Below are 16535 nucleotides of genomic sequence, written 5' to 3' on the forward strand. Positions count from 1 at the left end.
CTGTGCTAAGAGCAGTCCCATCAGGAAGCAGGGCTGCCCTTCTGCCCCTGAAGGACCCCACCATTTCCTTGTCATGGTAGGGGGCTGGGAGTGAGTGCTCTAGCTCCCACCATGGCAGAACCTGTGGTGTTGAGGCCAGAGATCTTTGACTGGCTGACCACTGGGGAAGAGGCTCACCAAACTTATAGTGTTTTCTAGATAAAACTGAAATGATGGCTCCAGCCACCCTCTTCAGCCATGTGTGATAGGTCTTCCTTTGCTACTTCCACCCCCTCAGCCCTCGGACCCAGGCCAATCCTTCTGAGGTCCTACCAGGTCTCGGTGGAGGAACTGCTTTGACTCCAGGTATTCCATGGCTTCACAGACATCCTTGCACATCTCCAGCAGCTGCTGAGTCTGGAAGCGGTGGCGCATCTCCCTCAGGTAGTTCAGGAGGCAGCCATTGGCCATGTACTCAGTGATGATGAAGATGGGGCGCTGTTTAGTGCAGACGCCGTACAACTGCACCAGTTTCTCATGGGACAGATTCCTACAGGAAAGGCAATGAACCAGTCCTCCCTTTCTGGCTCTGAATACTATTCAGAAAGGAGCTGAGGAGGAAAGGAGTTGGCCTGGGAGTAGAGTGTCAGATTAGGGACCAAAATAACAAGTTGATGCTCCTCCTTCCTACCCTAAACTCCAGAAGTGCCTAATATATGAGGGTGAGCCAGGATTTGGAGTCCATCAATAGAACAGGAAACAAGCCCAGGGCTGAATGAACACTAAGGCTACATCAGAATGTCTTCCTTTTGAAAGTCTCATTTTCTACATTTACCCCCAAATGCTACTGAGATGGTACACGCCTATGATCAATACTACTCTCCACCAATATCTAAGAGAAATGACTACCTTAGCAGTTACTCCCACCAATCAAAGTTTGACCTCAGGCCATGGTCCCAAATCTCTCTTACTATAAATCACCTTAAAACCCAGTGGGAACCATCCTGGTAATTCCTAGACTGGATGGAGAGTTGAGTTTGGACTGTAACTCACATCATGACTTTGGCTTCTTCAATGAACTCATCCTCAGACATGGAGCCTTCTTTGATCATCTTGACGGCCACGTCATACTGGCCCCTCCATTTCCCATACTTCACTACTCCAAATTGTCCAGTCCCCAGCTCCTTCAAGAAGGTCAGGTCCTTTGGATCAATTTCCCATGATCCTATAACAACAAAGCCTTGATGTGATTATTTGGGAGTCATGTATGTATAATTTCTACAATAGATAAGAATCCCTACTGGGGGTAGAAATAGACAAGCAGTAAAAGGGAAATTCTCAGGGGTACTAATCCATCTTTCCTCAGGTAAATCTCAGGGACAGGGGATTACTGATTGGAGGAGTCTGGGAATTTAAGTACAAGTCAGGCATAAAACAAGAAGATAAACTAGACATCCTCTTAAAATCCCTTTATGATTTTTTTCCCACAATTAAAAAATAAATCCCTTTATGAATCTGTGTTCTTGCAGTCCCAGTAGGAGCCACCAGAGGGAGGAAAATCATTAGATAACTTTGGTCTGGCTCCTTCTTAACCTTCCTCGCAGCAGCTGGGATAGAACAGTGTGCTGCAAGGATGATTGAGAGGCAAGGTCTGGTTGCGTCTGCCAGACGTAGTCCTTCCAACTGGCCGGTCCACCCTACCCTAGAGAAATAATGAGTTACCATAGCCAAGGCCTGCAGTGGAAGGTGCATTCTTGTTTTGTTGAGACACTGGATATTTGAGCCTAGATATGAGTCCTGAAACATACAAAGAGAGTCATGCTGCTGGTGCGGAGCAGGGGGTGAGATGCCTCACACACCCTCACTTAAAGCCTCACGCTTCCAGTGTTCATCTTTCTAGTACATTTTGAATCCCAGAAGATCTCCATCAACCCGAATTTTTCTGGAAGTTTCTCCTCTTACAGATGTTTTTCAGGGACAAGAAAGAGAGAATGCTAACTGAAATATACAACCCAGCTAAATATATCCCCACCTCCCAGCCTAGCCTTAACTCACATCCTACTTCTGCTTTTGATACTGAAAAGTGTAATTGGGACCACATAAAATGACAGCCTTGATACTGCCTTGCCTGGACATGGTAGACAGCAGCAAGCCTTCTTGATGAAGTTTTTCCCATGTATTCGTGCTCTCACCAATCTCCCAGTTTTTAGAATGTCTACACTGCTTAGAAACTCTTCTGATGTTTTTGAGCCTGTATGTCCTTTGAGGGCAGGGACTTCAACTAATAGTTTTCATGTGTTCTCTAGTAACAAGAAAATTTCTGAGTACACACCAGGAACACAATGAATATTGCTGATTGATTAATTACCAGTCTCCTTTATGTCTTTGCTTAGCACTGAGCATCAATCACCAAATAAGGAGTCAGTCCCTACTGGGCATAAGTTCTGCCTTTGACCACCTCTTCACTTGACCTCGACCCAGCATCACAGGGGTTTATTTTCACAGCTAATTCCCATTACCCTGTGAGGCTTATTCTTCCCCTAACCACCTTGTCCTAAATTGCTTCTCCTGGTACTTGTCACACCCTTCTTCTCTGGTTCCCCTGGTACTTACCTGCAGAGTTATGCTGATGGTAGTTAATGAGCTCAGGGATGGTGCTGAAAAGGTGCTTCTCAGCCAGGTAATACTGGCTCTGAGGTGTGGAACACACAACATAATGGCGTATCACCCCTTGAGGTTCCCTGAAGAAGTGGATGCTGAGTCAGCAACTTGGGAACAAGGGTCCAAAGGGCCCAAGAAGTGAAGTGAGATGAGTTTTGAGTTTAAGTGACAGAGGATGTGAGAGGAGCACTTCATTAAGGAACTGTTGGTTGGGCACCCCTGTCCTTTGTCCCCAGGGCCTTGAAACAGTAACACTTACCCTGTAGATTTGGCAAACACAGACACTGTATATTTTCCAGCTTTGCTGGAGTCTCTAACAATGAAGCCTCCTTCTTTCCCCTGAAACGATGAAAAAGAAGCTGACCGTCAGGAGGAAGTGGTGCTCACACCTGCATCCCACCTGCCCAAACCCGAGAGAAAATATTATAGAAGCCTTGATTTCACTGCCAAGTTCCATGTTTGAGCTGCAGCCTCATTGCTTTTGACAGTGAAAAGTATAATTGGGACCCCATAAAATGACAGCGTTGACACTGCTTTGCCTGGAGATGGCGGACAGCAGCAAGCCTGCAATTCAGGATCCTTGTTTGCTGTGCAAGGAGAATGCTATTTGCTTGTGGTCACATACTTACCTCTTGCTTTAGCAGTTGCTCAGCTTGACTCCGAGTCATGTGTTTGGAATACCACCTGTAAAGAGAGAGTGCTTGTGTGGCTCCTAGGCCATGGTGTAAGTGGCTATCTGTGGCTCATCCATGCCAGTGAGTCAGTCAATTCACTCAACCTCTATTTACTGAGTGTCTTATCATGTGCGTAGCATACTACATCCCTTTCCCAAAACGTGCTTGGCACTGAAGAATCATGGAAATGGAGAGTAGAGGGCAAAGGCAGGTGGCAGAAGGTTGCAGGGGAGGGATCAGGGACAGGGCCTTCAAGGACAACCCACTTCCATGATTAGGGAGAAAGCACATCCACAGAAGTTTGCCATTTTCACCTTTCAAATGTTTCCTGTCAGGTTGTCTTAGTGTGGTTCTTCTGGATTTGGGGGGAGGAGGGGGTGTGGTGACCTCTCCAGCTTTCATCAACAGGGTGTTTGGGATGAGGGTAAGACAGAGGCACTAACTTGAGTGGCATCATTTGACCCAGTTGACACTGATTTTAATAGGTATCTTGAAATCAAAATTTTGTTGAAACTATAAAAAAGTTTATACTATATTTAGTTCCTCTGGGAAGATTGTGCGCTAGGAACATAAGCATACTCACTCATACATTTCTATGGAGTCCTCTGCCTCGGTTACATAGTTACTAGGGATGTAGCCTTCCTGCCTGTAGAGGAGACAACGTGATAGATCATCCAGCACTTCCCATCCTGGGTGAGAGAAAGATTTGGATGCCCTGTATCCTTGGGCTCAGAACCAATCTTGAATGAAGGTATATAAAATGCCCTTCCTTCAGAGAGAATCATGTTGCCAATGCATGGCTAGGCCAGTGAAGTGTGTAGCTTCTGCACATGTGGCATTGATTACATGTGCTCGACAACATGTGGGCCAGACTCTACAGGCTCAGAGAGGTAGCCACGTGTAGAGCTGCCCTCTGAGAAGTACTTGGAGGGAGAGCATATTCCTTTTGGTGTGGGAAGAACAATTTCTGATCAGGATACTGAGTAGGGGAATTATGCCGCAGGATTTTACATGTGTATAGAGTAGGTGGGCACAAGGCTCAGGAAGGGCAGGCGTGGACTCACCCATTTTTATCCTGGGCTCGCCACCAGGGTAAGTTGCTCTCCTCCAGGATAAAATACTCGTCACCCTTCCGCAGCTGTAGATCATTTGCATTCATTGGCATGTAGTCATAAAGGGCTACAACTTTTTTCAGCTCACTTGTGGAGACAGGTGCTGCTGTTGGCTCAGGGGGCAGTGGCTTTTTTAAGATCTGTGTTGTTAAGAGGAAAAAGTAGGGGTGGGGTTGGCTAGATGTTGGCTAGATATGAAGCACTCTCCTGTTCTTCCCCAACTCTCTGGCTTACTGGAGACACTGTTCTAACCCAAATCAGGCAAAATAAAAGGTTTATTCAGCATTCATTCAACAACCAGTTTTAAGCACCCATGCAGGGGCTCTCAGCCTGGAATGTACATCAGAACCATCTAGCAGGTGGTTAACAATCCTGACACCTAAGCAGTTTCAAAGACCAATTATGTCAAAACCTCTGAGGGCTGGACCCAGGCATCAGTATTTTTAAACTTTCTGGACAAAAACCATGTACAGCCATAATCGGGAAAGCTTCTTGGCACTAAACTAGTACATGGACCTACTAAGTGGCTCTGAATCTTCTTTTCTTAGTTTGTAAAATGAGTATAATAATTCCTGCCTTGCTTACTTACAATATATGAGAAAGGGCTTTCTAGACCTCAAAAAATAACCCCCAAAATCAAGTTTTAAAGTAATATAATAGTGATAAAATCAAGATGTTGGGTATATGGATATTCACTGTTAAAAATTTTCAGCTTTATGTTTGAAAATATTTTTCATTTAAAAAAATCAGGCTTTGTTTTGTTTTCAACAGGTGATTTGATTAAATGGTTGCCAAGAGCTTCCTACTAGCCCTCTATCTCTCCACTGAAGAGGAAGTCCTAATTAGAAGCACAAAGCCCCTGTCTCAGCAAGAATACCAATTTACACTGCCAAATCCCAGGGAGAATTCTAAGACTTTGGTCTGTTTTCAGGGTGTGATTGTAAGTTTCAATTTAAACAGTAGCAGCACCCAATTTCCCTGTATACCTGGTCCTCCTCAGGCGTGGGAGGAAGAGGCTTTTTTGTCTTTCTGTGCGAACTCCCAGGTTTTAAGCCTGCAAAGTGAGAAACCAGTGACGATGGATACAGAGTGCATCTTCAGAAAGGGCCCAAGGACAGGTTTGGTCAGGAAATTTACTCTTGTACTCATTGACGTTACGTAAGTTAGGAAAAGTCCGGAATGATACAGCCCAATGCTAGGTCACCCAGCTGGAAGAGCAGAGCACCAGCTGAATTTTGGCCCCCACTAATCTCCTCTCCCACCCTCCTTTGTGCACTGGCCAAAATGTACAAACCTGGGTTTGATAGAGCCCTGAGAAAGTGATGGATAGTCAAAGGAGGGAGAAATTATATTGATCAGATCTCTTACTTCCATTCCTGTTCTCCAAAATTTGGCAGCCCATAGCATTTTTGGCTGTCTGAGAGCAGCAGAGATACTGCCCATCGATCCAGAAGCAAGGGTGGTATTTCTGTACCAGATCACTGTTGTACCGGATTACTGTAACAGGAGAGAAGAGAGAGAGAGAGAGAGAGAAAGAGGTCACATCTGACATGTGGGAGAAGCCACCATAGGCATGTTTTCCTCCTTGAGTTTAGTAGTGAGCTTCAAACAACTGCCCCTTCCTCAGCCACCCTGAAGGGAAGCAGACACAGGACCAGTTGGCTCACATGCTTGGCCCCAGAGAGTTCCTGTGCAGTTCTCTTCAGTGGTCTGTTATGATGACTATCTCCCAACCGGTGACCAAAGTGATAAGAATATCTGATTCTCCAGAGCCCCAGAACAAAAATACGTTATCTATGTTTTTCCAGTAGCCATTACAATCTTCCTGTAAGGCAGGTGTTGACTATGGTGGTCTTTTCCAGATAAGGGAAACAACGTGACAAGCCAGACTTTCACTCTGGCTCTCAATATACCAATGTCCCAGCTCCTGGAGTGATCTTTTAGAGATATTTGTCTTTGTGAGAACTTCTGCCTCACGCTTTCTGTGTTCACAGAACAGTTAACAGAGCAGAGCTCAGGATCAAATGAAGGTGATTCTGCCTCTAGAATAAACAGTTCAGTCTTCCTAGGGCCACTGAGGTAGGTTGAGCTCATTGTGGGAGACAAACACAGCAGTTCCATTTCCCTCACAGGGTTGTGAGGCCCAAAAGATCTCTCAGGATGAGAGATTTGCAGATAAGAGGAATTAGTTTTACAGTTTTTAATACTGTGGCATTGCAAGAATCTTAACCGGAAGTCAATTAGACAAGTCATCCTGGGATCATGTTGCCAGTTAACAGAAAAGCAAAGACAAATGAAATAATTGACAATAGCTAGCACTGGGGCAAAGACCTAGGCTGGTCTAAGAATATGCATATTTGAGGACATACACATTTCAGCATTTGATGCTAAAAAGAAGCTCTGCATAACTTTTTTTAAAAGATAAGAACAAAAACAAAATAAAACCTTCCTCTGTAGAGACCAACTTAAGTCCTTAAGAGCTTGCTAGTCACACTCCACTCACTTAAGACCTTGGGGGAGGCCTAGAAGCTACTGGTGGCCAGATGCATTTTATAGGCAAATGAACAAAAAGTGCCATCTTTTTTTAAAGTGCTATCTTGATGCTTTTCTAAACATGGATTTGAAGGCTTCTAACCAGTCTATCCTGCTCACCCTCACCCCTCACTTTTTCAGCATACCCCTTCACCATTGCGCCAAATGCAGGGCGGTGGGAGCTGTTCAGATGGGGTGCAGGCTATAGGTGGCTACGTCGTCTGTAGAGAACTTTAAAATAATAAAAACCAAGCAAAAGTCTGTCTGACTTTTATTATTACCAGGCACTGGCAATTCTGAACAATGTGCCAGGTACTCCTCCAGCCAGAACTCATTGCTCCCACCCTCTGCCCTTCCCCCCCCCCCAATGCCACTACCATCACCCAGGGATTTGAAGATTCTTGGGTGCAGGCTTGGGCACCAGTAGACATTTAAAAAATTCTTAATCAACAACTAGCTGCTCTGATAAATTAAGCTATGCTAATGAGAGGCTATAGGGCTTCCTGCCCCCCTACCTCCAGCACACTCATTATGAACCCACCCTACATTCCCAAATAATTAAGAGGTCCCTCGAAGATGGCACCCCTTCTTTTGTTGGTTAACACAGCGCTGGTATTTCCAGCTACTTAGGAGAGAATTGCAAAATCAGAGTGTCTGTTACAAACTGAATGTTTGTGTCCCCCAAAATTCATATAATGAAGCCCCCGCAGTGCGATGATATTAGGAAGTGGGGCCTTAGGGAGGTAATTAGGTCATGAGAGTGGAGCCCTCATGATGGGATTAGTGCCCTTAGAAGAAGAGACTGGAGAGAAATTCTTTCTCTCTGCCATGTGAGAACACAGTGAGAAAGTGACCGGTCTGCAAGCCAGGTAGAGTGTTCTCACCAGGAACTAAATTGGCCAACACCTTGATCTTGGACTCCCCAGCTTCCAGAACTGTGAGAAATAAATGTTTGTTGTTTAAGTCACCTGGTCTATGATGTTTTGTTATGGTAGCCCAAGCTGACTATGACAGCGTCCTAGTGGGAGGACTAGGAGAAAACTGCTTACTTCACCAATGCATGGGGCCAGCCCTATCTGGGAAGCACTAATGTTTGATGCACATTCCAAGTACTTGATGGGTTGATCTCTCATATTCATTTTATTCAGGATAATGGCTAAAATTCTGTTTGGGGAATGAATGAATGATTACTCTTCACATATGTCATTGGAGTTTCACCAATGCCACTCTTTCATTCATTTGGGCGAGGTCAGGTCATTTGCTTATTTTTGAAGCTGCAGTTAGGATAGGCTTTGTTGAGCTTGACCAAATGAAGAGTCTAGAGTGAATGTAGACAAATATCTGTGCTGCTGTAACATTAAAGTGCCCACTGCCATGTTCAAGGAAGTGGAAGGAGAGAGCCCAGGGCTAAGTCCTCAGGAATATAAACTTTGCATGGAAAGTACCACTGCAAAAAGATGGCAGCTCAATATGAGGTACCTGAGGCCCTACTTTTTAAATTGAAGTATAACTTACATGTAATAAAATGTACAATCTAAGATATCCAGCTAACCACATTTGTGTACAACCATTTAACCACCACTCAGATCCAGCACCTCAGAAGGCTCCCTCATGCCTCTTCACAGCCAATACCACTACAGAGGTAGCCAGTATACCATAAGGTCCCCTTTCCATGTTAGTGATTTCCAATTGGTGCATTTTACCTCAGAGTGGGATAACTTATCACTAGAGTGGGCACTCAATAAATATTTGTTGGGCTAACCTACAACTGGTTTCTCCCTCAGCTAGTATGTCCCACCTTCCCCTATTTCCAAACTAAATCCTAGCTGTCCATCAGTGTGGATCCCAAGTTGGTGGTAGTTGTTTACTCTTGCAGAAAAATCAATTAACACACCTATTTGTTGGTCCCTTTCTGTGTGCAGGGCAATTTATGAGGCACAGTGGAGAGAACCAAAGAAGTACAAATATATATGCCCTCTAGAGCTCTGTGTATATTTCTCGGCCTTGGAGGTAGCATCTTGATTTAGAGCACAGACTCTAGAGCCTGAGTTCAAAGCCTGACCCTGCCACTTACTAAATGAGTGCCTTTGGGCCAGTTATTTAACCTCTCTATACCTCTGTTTTCTCATCTCTAAAATGGGGATGGTGAAAATAACTGCCTCATATGGTTGATATGAAGAAGAAATGAGCTAATATATGTAAAGAATTTAGAGAAGATCCTGGATCATAATAAGCATTACTGAAGTGTTTGCTCATTTTGTACCCCCAGGGCTAAAGCCAACCTCTTACTTCAAAACATGTCAAGAACTGAACTGTGTGGTGCAAGAGATCACCTATTTGTAATCTTCACATGGCCTTACTCTAAAATATCTTGCAGACAACTACAGGTGCAGTTTCTGGGCTTGAGAACCAAGCAGCACAAAAATATGCAATGAGTTTAGGCTTTGGGGTCAAACAGACCTAGGGGTGTAGTAAGAACCCAGGCTCCACCACTCACTAGCTATGTGCCCTTGAGCAACTTACTAAACCTCTTTGAGCTTCAGTTCCCTCATCTGTAAATAGGGGAATAATGCATCCTTAATAAGCTTATTGTGAGGATTAAATGTGCTAGTCCGTTTGAAGCACTTGGCACAGAGCCTGGTACAGAGTTAGTGCTCATTAAGTGTTAGTTGCTGTTTTTAGCCCAAGGTTGCTGTAAGAATTAAATGAGATAATAAATACAAGGTGTCTAGCTTGGTGTCTGGCACATAGAAAGAACTAAGTAAATGACACTTCTCTTTCTTTCTCCTCTCCTCTTTCAGCTTGAAAGATTTGATGATTTTTATGTTAGCCAGACTTACATTCAAGGGAGTGAACAAAGCTGGTGTAGTCAGCCACTGCATATCAGAGTCTAAATGTTTATTAAGACAAAGGGCTGTCACGCAATAACCCAACCATGCCATTATCAGTCTGCCATCCTTCCTGTTTCTCTAGGCAGCCTTTCCTGATGTCAACTCAACCAGTTAATCTCTCAGTCACTTGACATGTGGCTATATATACACACAAATATGTGCGCATGCATCCTGTGCTGTAAGCATTTACAGTCAAGTTTATCTGAGCACACTGTATGGTCTGTGTGAAATACTGAACTATATTCAAGTTGAGGTCCTCACAAAGCAAGGAACATGAAATAGTTCCTTGGAAAATATCCACAATGAAAAGATGTACAGTGCTTTACAGTTTTCCATGTGCTTTCACATACCTTACCTCATTTGATCCTTAGGACAACCCTGGAGGTAGGTACTGTAGGCACCATTATTATTCCTCTTTCAGAAGAAAAACCTGAGCCTCAAAGAAGCTTGTTGGCCTACTTGCCAGAGGTCACCCAGCTTATTAGTGGTAGAAGAGGACTTGGAACCAGGTTCTTTACTCTGACCCCAAGCACTCTCATAATCATGTATTTAATTTTTTTGGAACTACATATTTCATACCTAGGATTCAAAATATTGAAATAACCATTGAATGCCACACCATACCCCCCTTGTAATTGGTGTAAAGAATGGGACCTCTTTTATAAATAGGGAAATGGAAGGGCCTACAATTACAAAATTGCATTAGAGAGACAGTGGTAGAACTGAGTTGAAACTCTTAGTCTAGCATGTGATCTTTTATTCATATGATGGAATATTGAACTCAATTGTATCATTAATATTGAAGAAAATGCAATATTTCTCCCCCCATTCTCTCTCTCTCCTCCCTTCTCTCTCTCCCTCCTTCCCTTCTCCCTCTCTTTCTTCTTTCTTTCACCTCCCTTCTTCCATCCGTTCTGTTTTCCTCTCTCCCTTTCTTCTTCTCTCCTTCCCTCCCTTTCCCTTTTTCTTTACTTCTTTCTTCCCTTTCTTTCCTTTTTCTTTCTCTTTCTTTCTTTCTCTTTTCTTTCTCTCTCCTTTCTCTTTTTCTCCCTCTCTCCCAACTTTTCTCTTTCCTTCCTCCTTCCTTCTTTTCCTTCTTTCTTTGGAAACTAGTTTATTTTCCAAATAATTCTCACCATTTTTGAGCTGGTGAATCCAACGCTTCCTCAGTTCTTCAGTTGGGGAGAAGACATAGAGAGGCCCTTCATCATATACAACCTGGGGCAATGGACACAGACTTCAGCAGTTAGGAGTCAGAAAATAAAAAGACCTTGAAGGAACTAATCTTAAGCTACAAATTTGTATAATGATACTGGAAAACAAAAACAAGGCAGGGTCTTCAGTGAGCAGTGGAGCTGGGGTTATGTGAACCATCTGAAGAATTCCTGAACAATTCATATCCAGGGATGTAGGACTTAGAAACTCTTTGCTTTGTGAATACTCCTGTGTCCTCTTGACTTGTATTTCAATTTGTGTGTAAACTTAGTTCATAATCTTCAGCCCTTGGTGGAGTCAAGATTTTTGTTTATCCAATGAAGGATATTTTATGATCTTATTAAACCTTGAGTTTGTATAGAATATAATTGAAGTAATGATTTATGTAACAAATCTTGATTAGTACATGTGGATTATACACTTCATCAATATGGAGCAAATTTTTAACTCTTGGATGATTTTCCCCCCACTGCCTAGTCGCCTCCCCTTGCCAATATTAGCCCAAATAAACCAAGTTTGGAACTACATACCTACTTCAAAAGAGTGAAATATATATTAAGCATTGCCATCAAATCAGTCAGTATCTTTTGAACACCACAAATGTACAAGGCATTGTGCTAGGTGTTATTGAGATGTACAAAACATATAAGATGTGGTTCCAACCCTTACAGACTTGAGAGACATCACAGTGGATTCTAAAGTCAAATATAAATTAATTTTGAATTATCTACTATTTACCAGTATTCACTAGCCCAGTCAAACATCAACTTATTGAAAGACAGTGGTAGTAAAAACTGTGTCTAAAACACCCCTCCTTCACAGGTTTTGTAAACTTTGTTACAGTCAGGGACATGAATAAGATCCTTTTACATTTTTCTTTTTGCTTGTTAGTCTTGCTGTGCTCATAAATCCATGACAGAAAGCCCCCTCCCCTGAGACTTTCCACTTCCTTTTCTGGCTTTCACTGTTGCAGAGGCTGCTATATTCATGACATGTGGCCTCAGAGTTCTCAGGACATAAGCAAACCAAATCAGAGATTGAATCTGAAGCTCTTGCTCTCTTTTATGGCTTACATTGCATCTACCAAACAGATGTCTATGTGGCTCTTCAGTTATTCCAGACTAGAATAGAATTTAAGTTTATATGTAAGTCTAATAAGCCTTCCCTACACCGAACTTCCTAATACTACTCCTTCCCTCCCCTCTTCTGTCTTTTCAACCCACATGACTGACCACCATTAGACAGATAGGCAGAACCAGAAGGAAGTGAAATGCTCACTTAACAAACAGAGCATCTTTCTCAATGCCATTGCCATAGACAAGACACACCATAATAGGATTAGTGCCATTATGGATTCTCTTTGAGGTGTAGAGACTAAAAGAAACTATGTTTGATTGGAAAAACAGAAAAGCAAACACTCACAGCCCATGCCATCCCTAACGATTATATTACAGGTCCCTTTGTGAGCTAGTGAGAGAAAATACCTTACCTGGAAGGGGTAAGGGAACCTTTCAATAATTGAAATCTGCTCCATTTCACTGCACTCTTCTCCCCTTCTCTGCAGTGACAGAAGAAATCATAGTTATTGGTTGATGCATTGCTCTTTTCTGGATTTCCCTAGGTACTGGGAGTCTTTTGCAGTGGTTCCAGAAGGCTCTCCTGCATGGACAATGCTAATCCTTAGTGATTGCTTCCTATATCCCAGTAGGGAAACATATCCATAGGATCCAGCACATACTCATTCCAAAAAAAATCTCAGGTATCTCAAACTATTGAGAAAAGGGAGGTTAATCAATAAATGATGCTGGGACAAACATTTAACCACTAATATTGTCAGAGGTGGGGGGCGAGTAGTTAAGGTAGCTATTTCACACCATACACCAACGTAAGTTCTGGATGGATTCAAGAGCTTTACATAAAAAAATGAAACAGAAAAGAACATAACTATTTACATAATTTTGTGAGAGGCAAGGCCTTTCTAATATAATGCTAAAAGTTAGAACCATTAAGAGAAAGATGAGCTAATTTGATGACATAGACTTTAAAACCCACTATGGTTAAAAAAGACAAGTATAAACAAAATTCAAAGATAAATGAAAAACTGGAAAAATATTTTCAACATATATTATAGTTAAAGTTAACATATCTAGATCTCTTCAAAAGTACTAGGAGTAAGGTAAACATTTCAATAGAAAAACCGGCCAAAAAATTAACAGGAATTCACAAATGGAAAAATATAAATGAGCTGTAGCCATATAATTGTCCAACCTTATGAGTAACAAAAAAATTGCAAAATAAGTCAGCAATGAAGTATCATTTTTCTTGGCTTTCAAATTAACAAATATTTAAAATATCTGGCGTTGGAAAGAATGTAGAGGAATAGATACTGTCATACAGAGCTTGTAGGTGTATATGATATTCAAATTCTACTTCTACAAAATTAAATAGAATAAAACTATAAAAATAATCAAAGCATACAGATTTCATAAAGAAAAGAACAAAATATTACTCCTAGGAAGTTATTATAAAGAAAAGAATAACAAAAGTACGTAAAGATGTAAGCAAGAATGTTCCTTTCAACATGATTTATGATATCAAATAAATTGGAAACAAATGTCTAGTAATAGGAGATTGGTTAAAGAAATTACAATATATCCATGATAGGGTATACTATACAGTCATTAAAATCATTTTATTAAAGAGTATCTATTGTTATGGGGAAAAGTTTATATTGTTAAATTGAAAATGTAGGTTACAAAGTAAGATGTGTAGTATAATATGATTCTATGTTTTAAATATATAACATATATATTAGTGTGAGTGTATGTGTTGTTAATGGAGAAAAACATCTGTTAAGTCCATACACGAACATGTTAATAGTTGTTTTAGCTGAATAATGAGATTATGCATGATTTTATCTTCTTTTTTGTGCTTTTTTGTATTTTGCAAAGTTTCTATAATAAATACGCATTACTCTTGACATCAGGAAAAAAATGATATTTAAAAAAATCAACTAGGAAATCAGTAGACGTTATGTCCTCGAGAGGCTCTGGGAAATGAGAGAAGAAACAGTGAGCTACTAAAGAATCTCATGACTCAGAGCCCTAGAGTTCTGGCTTTCAGACTAACTCAAGCTTGTAAATCTGATCCTGGTGACTGAGGGAGTAAAACGAATCATCTCTGATCAGTTTGAAAACTTGATGTGATATCATCTTAAGATTGGCGTTACAAGTTTTCCAGATTAAGTGAGTTGTTCTGTATCTGGGGAAAAGACGCTGAGACTCAGCATAACCAATATGTGGCAGAGTGAAGAACATATATGGGAGCTTTATGTGTCCCACACTGCACAGCATCACAGGTTTATTTACAGAGAATTGAAGTGTTCCAAGTTTCTTAACTGCAACCCTCCTGCCCCCCCGCCCCGTGCCCAGTTCTAACAATGGCCTCTTCTCACCAGAATCTGTCTTTCGGGGGGAGGATTTTTCTCAGGAACCACTGTTTCAACACAGGTGATCTTCTCAACATCTATTGAACCCTTCTTACTGCCTCTTCTCTGAGAAAGAGAATGAGGAAGAAAATGGAGAAAGATTAAGAGCGATTAAGCAACCAGATGATTAGATTTCGCTATCTCATCATTCAACACAGAGAGGTGACACCCACACTCTATATCAGGACCTGTCATTTTGAGAAAACGAACAAACAAACAAAACCCAAACAACTTCCAGATCTATTAACCTAACCTTTTTTGACTACCAGATGGAGGGCAAACACTATAGAAGAGTGGATGGCTTTGTGTTCCTTTAACATAAAAAATAAGGAAGCAATTTCCAAGTCTTGGATTTCATTCTCAACAATCATTTAATGAGTGCTCACCAACTGCAAGAATCCATGGTGAGATTTTCCCCATAGCTTCTTAGCACCTTTGAATTTTTGCTCCAGTATGTCTGTAGCTAGTTCTGGGCTAGGAAACATTTTGCTGAGTTTGAAGTGTACTTGGGTCCCTTCCACCTACCCCCTCAAACCAAAAAGGATCTACCTCCCCCCAAGGCAGATCTAAGGCCAAGTCCTTAAAACTCAGGTTTCACAGCACAGAAACTCACCCCACGTTCAAAGTCATACTCATAGTAGGAAAGTTTTTGCACGGTCAGGAGAAAGAGGCGCTTCTTGAAGTTTAAAGGTGATGTTTTCTTTTTCTGCTGGGATCGCTTCAGAAAGATGCTCTCCAATATCACTGCAGCCATAGCTTCTTCTTTCTGGAGCTCACTGGGTGCTGTTGATAATGAAAGTTCTTGAGGACCCAGCACATTGAACCTCATCCCTCCTGGTTCCCCCTCAGCCTAGCCACCTAGTTTCAAATGGAACAGAAATGTTCAAAGCTAACAAAGAACCTTCTTACTTTGACGTCCTCCTTCCATAGCACCCATTTCTGCCAGTTTTCAGGTATAATCGATGCACATCGAAGTGGGGTGATTGATTCTACATCATGAGTTCATATAAACTGGGTTCTTGTATAAGGCAATGGAATGCTCTGGATGTCAAGTGATATGTACCCATGTGCTTGGTAATATCTAGAGGCAGCTCTACACTAACCACCCTTTTATGATACGTGCAGAATCTGTGAACAGTAAAAGTCTCTGCGCAGCTGTTGACCCTTATATCCCCAGAAGGGATAATGCAGGTGCCAGAACTCCACTGAGGCAGATATTGGACTTTCAGTTCCCAGTTTCCTAGACAGTGAGTGTAATTTTTCATACATTGTCCCACTGGGGTCTGTAACCAAGGGGTCTAATAAGGATACAGAGGCTGCACCTGCAGTTATGGACATTTACTAACTGCCACCCAACTAATTTTGCCCATCACCCTCTGGCTGAGCTACAAAGGATAGAAGATTTGTTCTAAAATTGAAAAACAATTTTTGAGAGGTAATTGTTTTGTTTTGTTTTTGATTTTCCCTTCCTTTTTGCTTAGATTAGTTCTTTCAGACAGCATCATGCAAAAGTGATGCAACTGTCTTAATCTTATAGATGCTCTCTCTGATCATTTATGAAAAGTAACTTGTTTAGCCTCTCCAAACTTACAGTACTTCAGAAAGATTCAGTTTAGGTAACTGAAATACAGAAAGGCAAAGAAAGTTACAAAAAGTCACCGTTGGTTTTTTTATTCACACAAAACACACAGTTATTCACTTAAATACACTATATTTTATTACCAACCCAAACCTTCGTTAGAAAGATAAAGTGAAAATATAAATACTGCCACAGAAATAGAGCACTAAAAAAAATACGAAAAAAATCACCAAATCACCAGCCCCTTCTCCCTCAAGTTTTGTTGGAGGTAAGTTTTTTCCTGAAGGGTGTAGGTTTTTTTTTTTTTTAAACTAAACTCCTTATGGTTTTGGTGGCACCATGGAAGCAGAATAAAGTAAGTAGTTTTTTGTACTTGTCAAGCATAGGTTACTTCTCACACCAGGA

General features: G+C 41.6%; 1 protein-coding gene across 2 annotated transcripts in view; it reads right to left on the reverse strand.

Moving 5' to 3' along the window:
* BTK (Bruton tyrosine kinase) overlaps positions 1-16535 on the reverse strand; it is a 28370-nt gene that overhangs the window by 4492 nt on the left and 7343 nt on the right. For both annotated transcript variants that reach the window (XM_027086103.1, XM_027086102.1), the window contains exons 2-15: positions 15165-15334; positions 14519-14617; positions 12554-12622; positions 10986-11067; positions 5795-5923; positions 5413-5480; positions 4379-4566; positions 3898-3960; positions 3270-3324; positions 2900-2979; positions 2593-2720; positions 1702-1776; positions 1033-1204; positions 313-529 (exon numbers count right to left, since the gene is read on the reverse strand). In XM_027086103.1, the coding sequence (XP_026941904.1) occupies positions 313-529; positions 1033-1204; positions 1702-1776; positions 2593-2720; positions 2900-2979; positions 3270-3324; positions 3898-3960; positions 4379-4566; positions 5413-5480; positions 5795-5923; positions 10986-11067; positions 12554-12622; positions 14519-14617; positions 15165-15305 (1566 nt within the window). In that variant the 5' untranslated portion in view covers positions 15306-15334. The remainder of the gene's footprint in view (positions 1-312; positions 530-1032; positions 1205-1701; positions 1777-2592; positions 2721-2899; positions 2980-3269; positions 3325-3897; positions 3961-4378; positions 4567-5412; positions 5481-5794; positions 5924-10985; positions 11068-12553; positions 12623-14518; positions 14618-15164; positions 15335-16535) is intronic.

Source organism: Aethalodelphis obliquidens, unplaced genomic scaffold, assembly GCF_003676395.1.
Source record: "Aethalodelphis obliquidens isolate GAN/ISIS:26980383/991018 unplaced genomic scaffold, ASM367639v1 scaffold54, whole genome shotgun sequence".
NCBI lineage: Eukaryota > Metazoa > Chordata > Mammalia > Artiodactyla > Delphinidae > Aethalodelphis > Aethalodelphis obliquidens.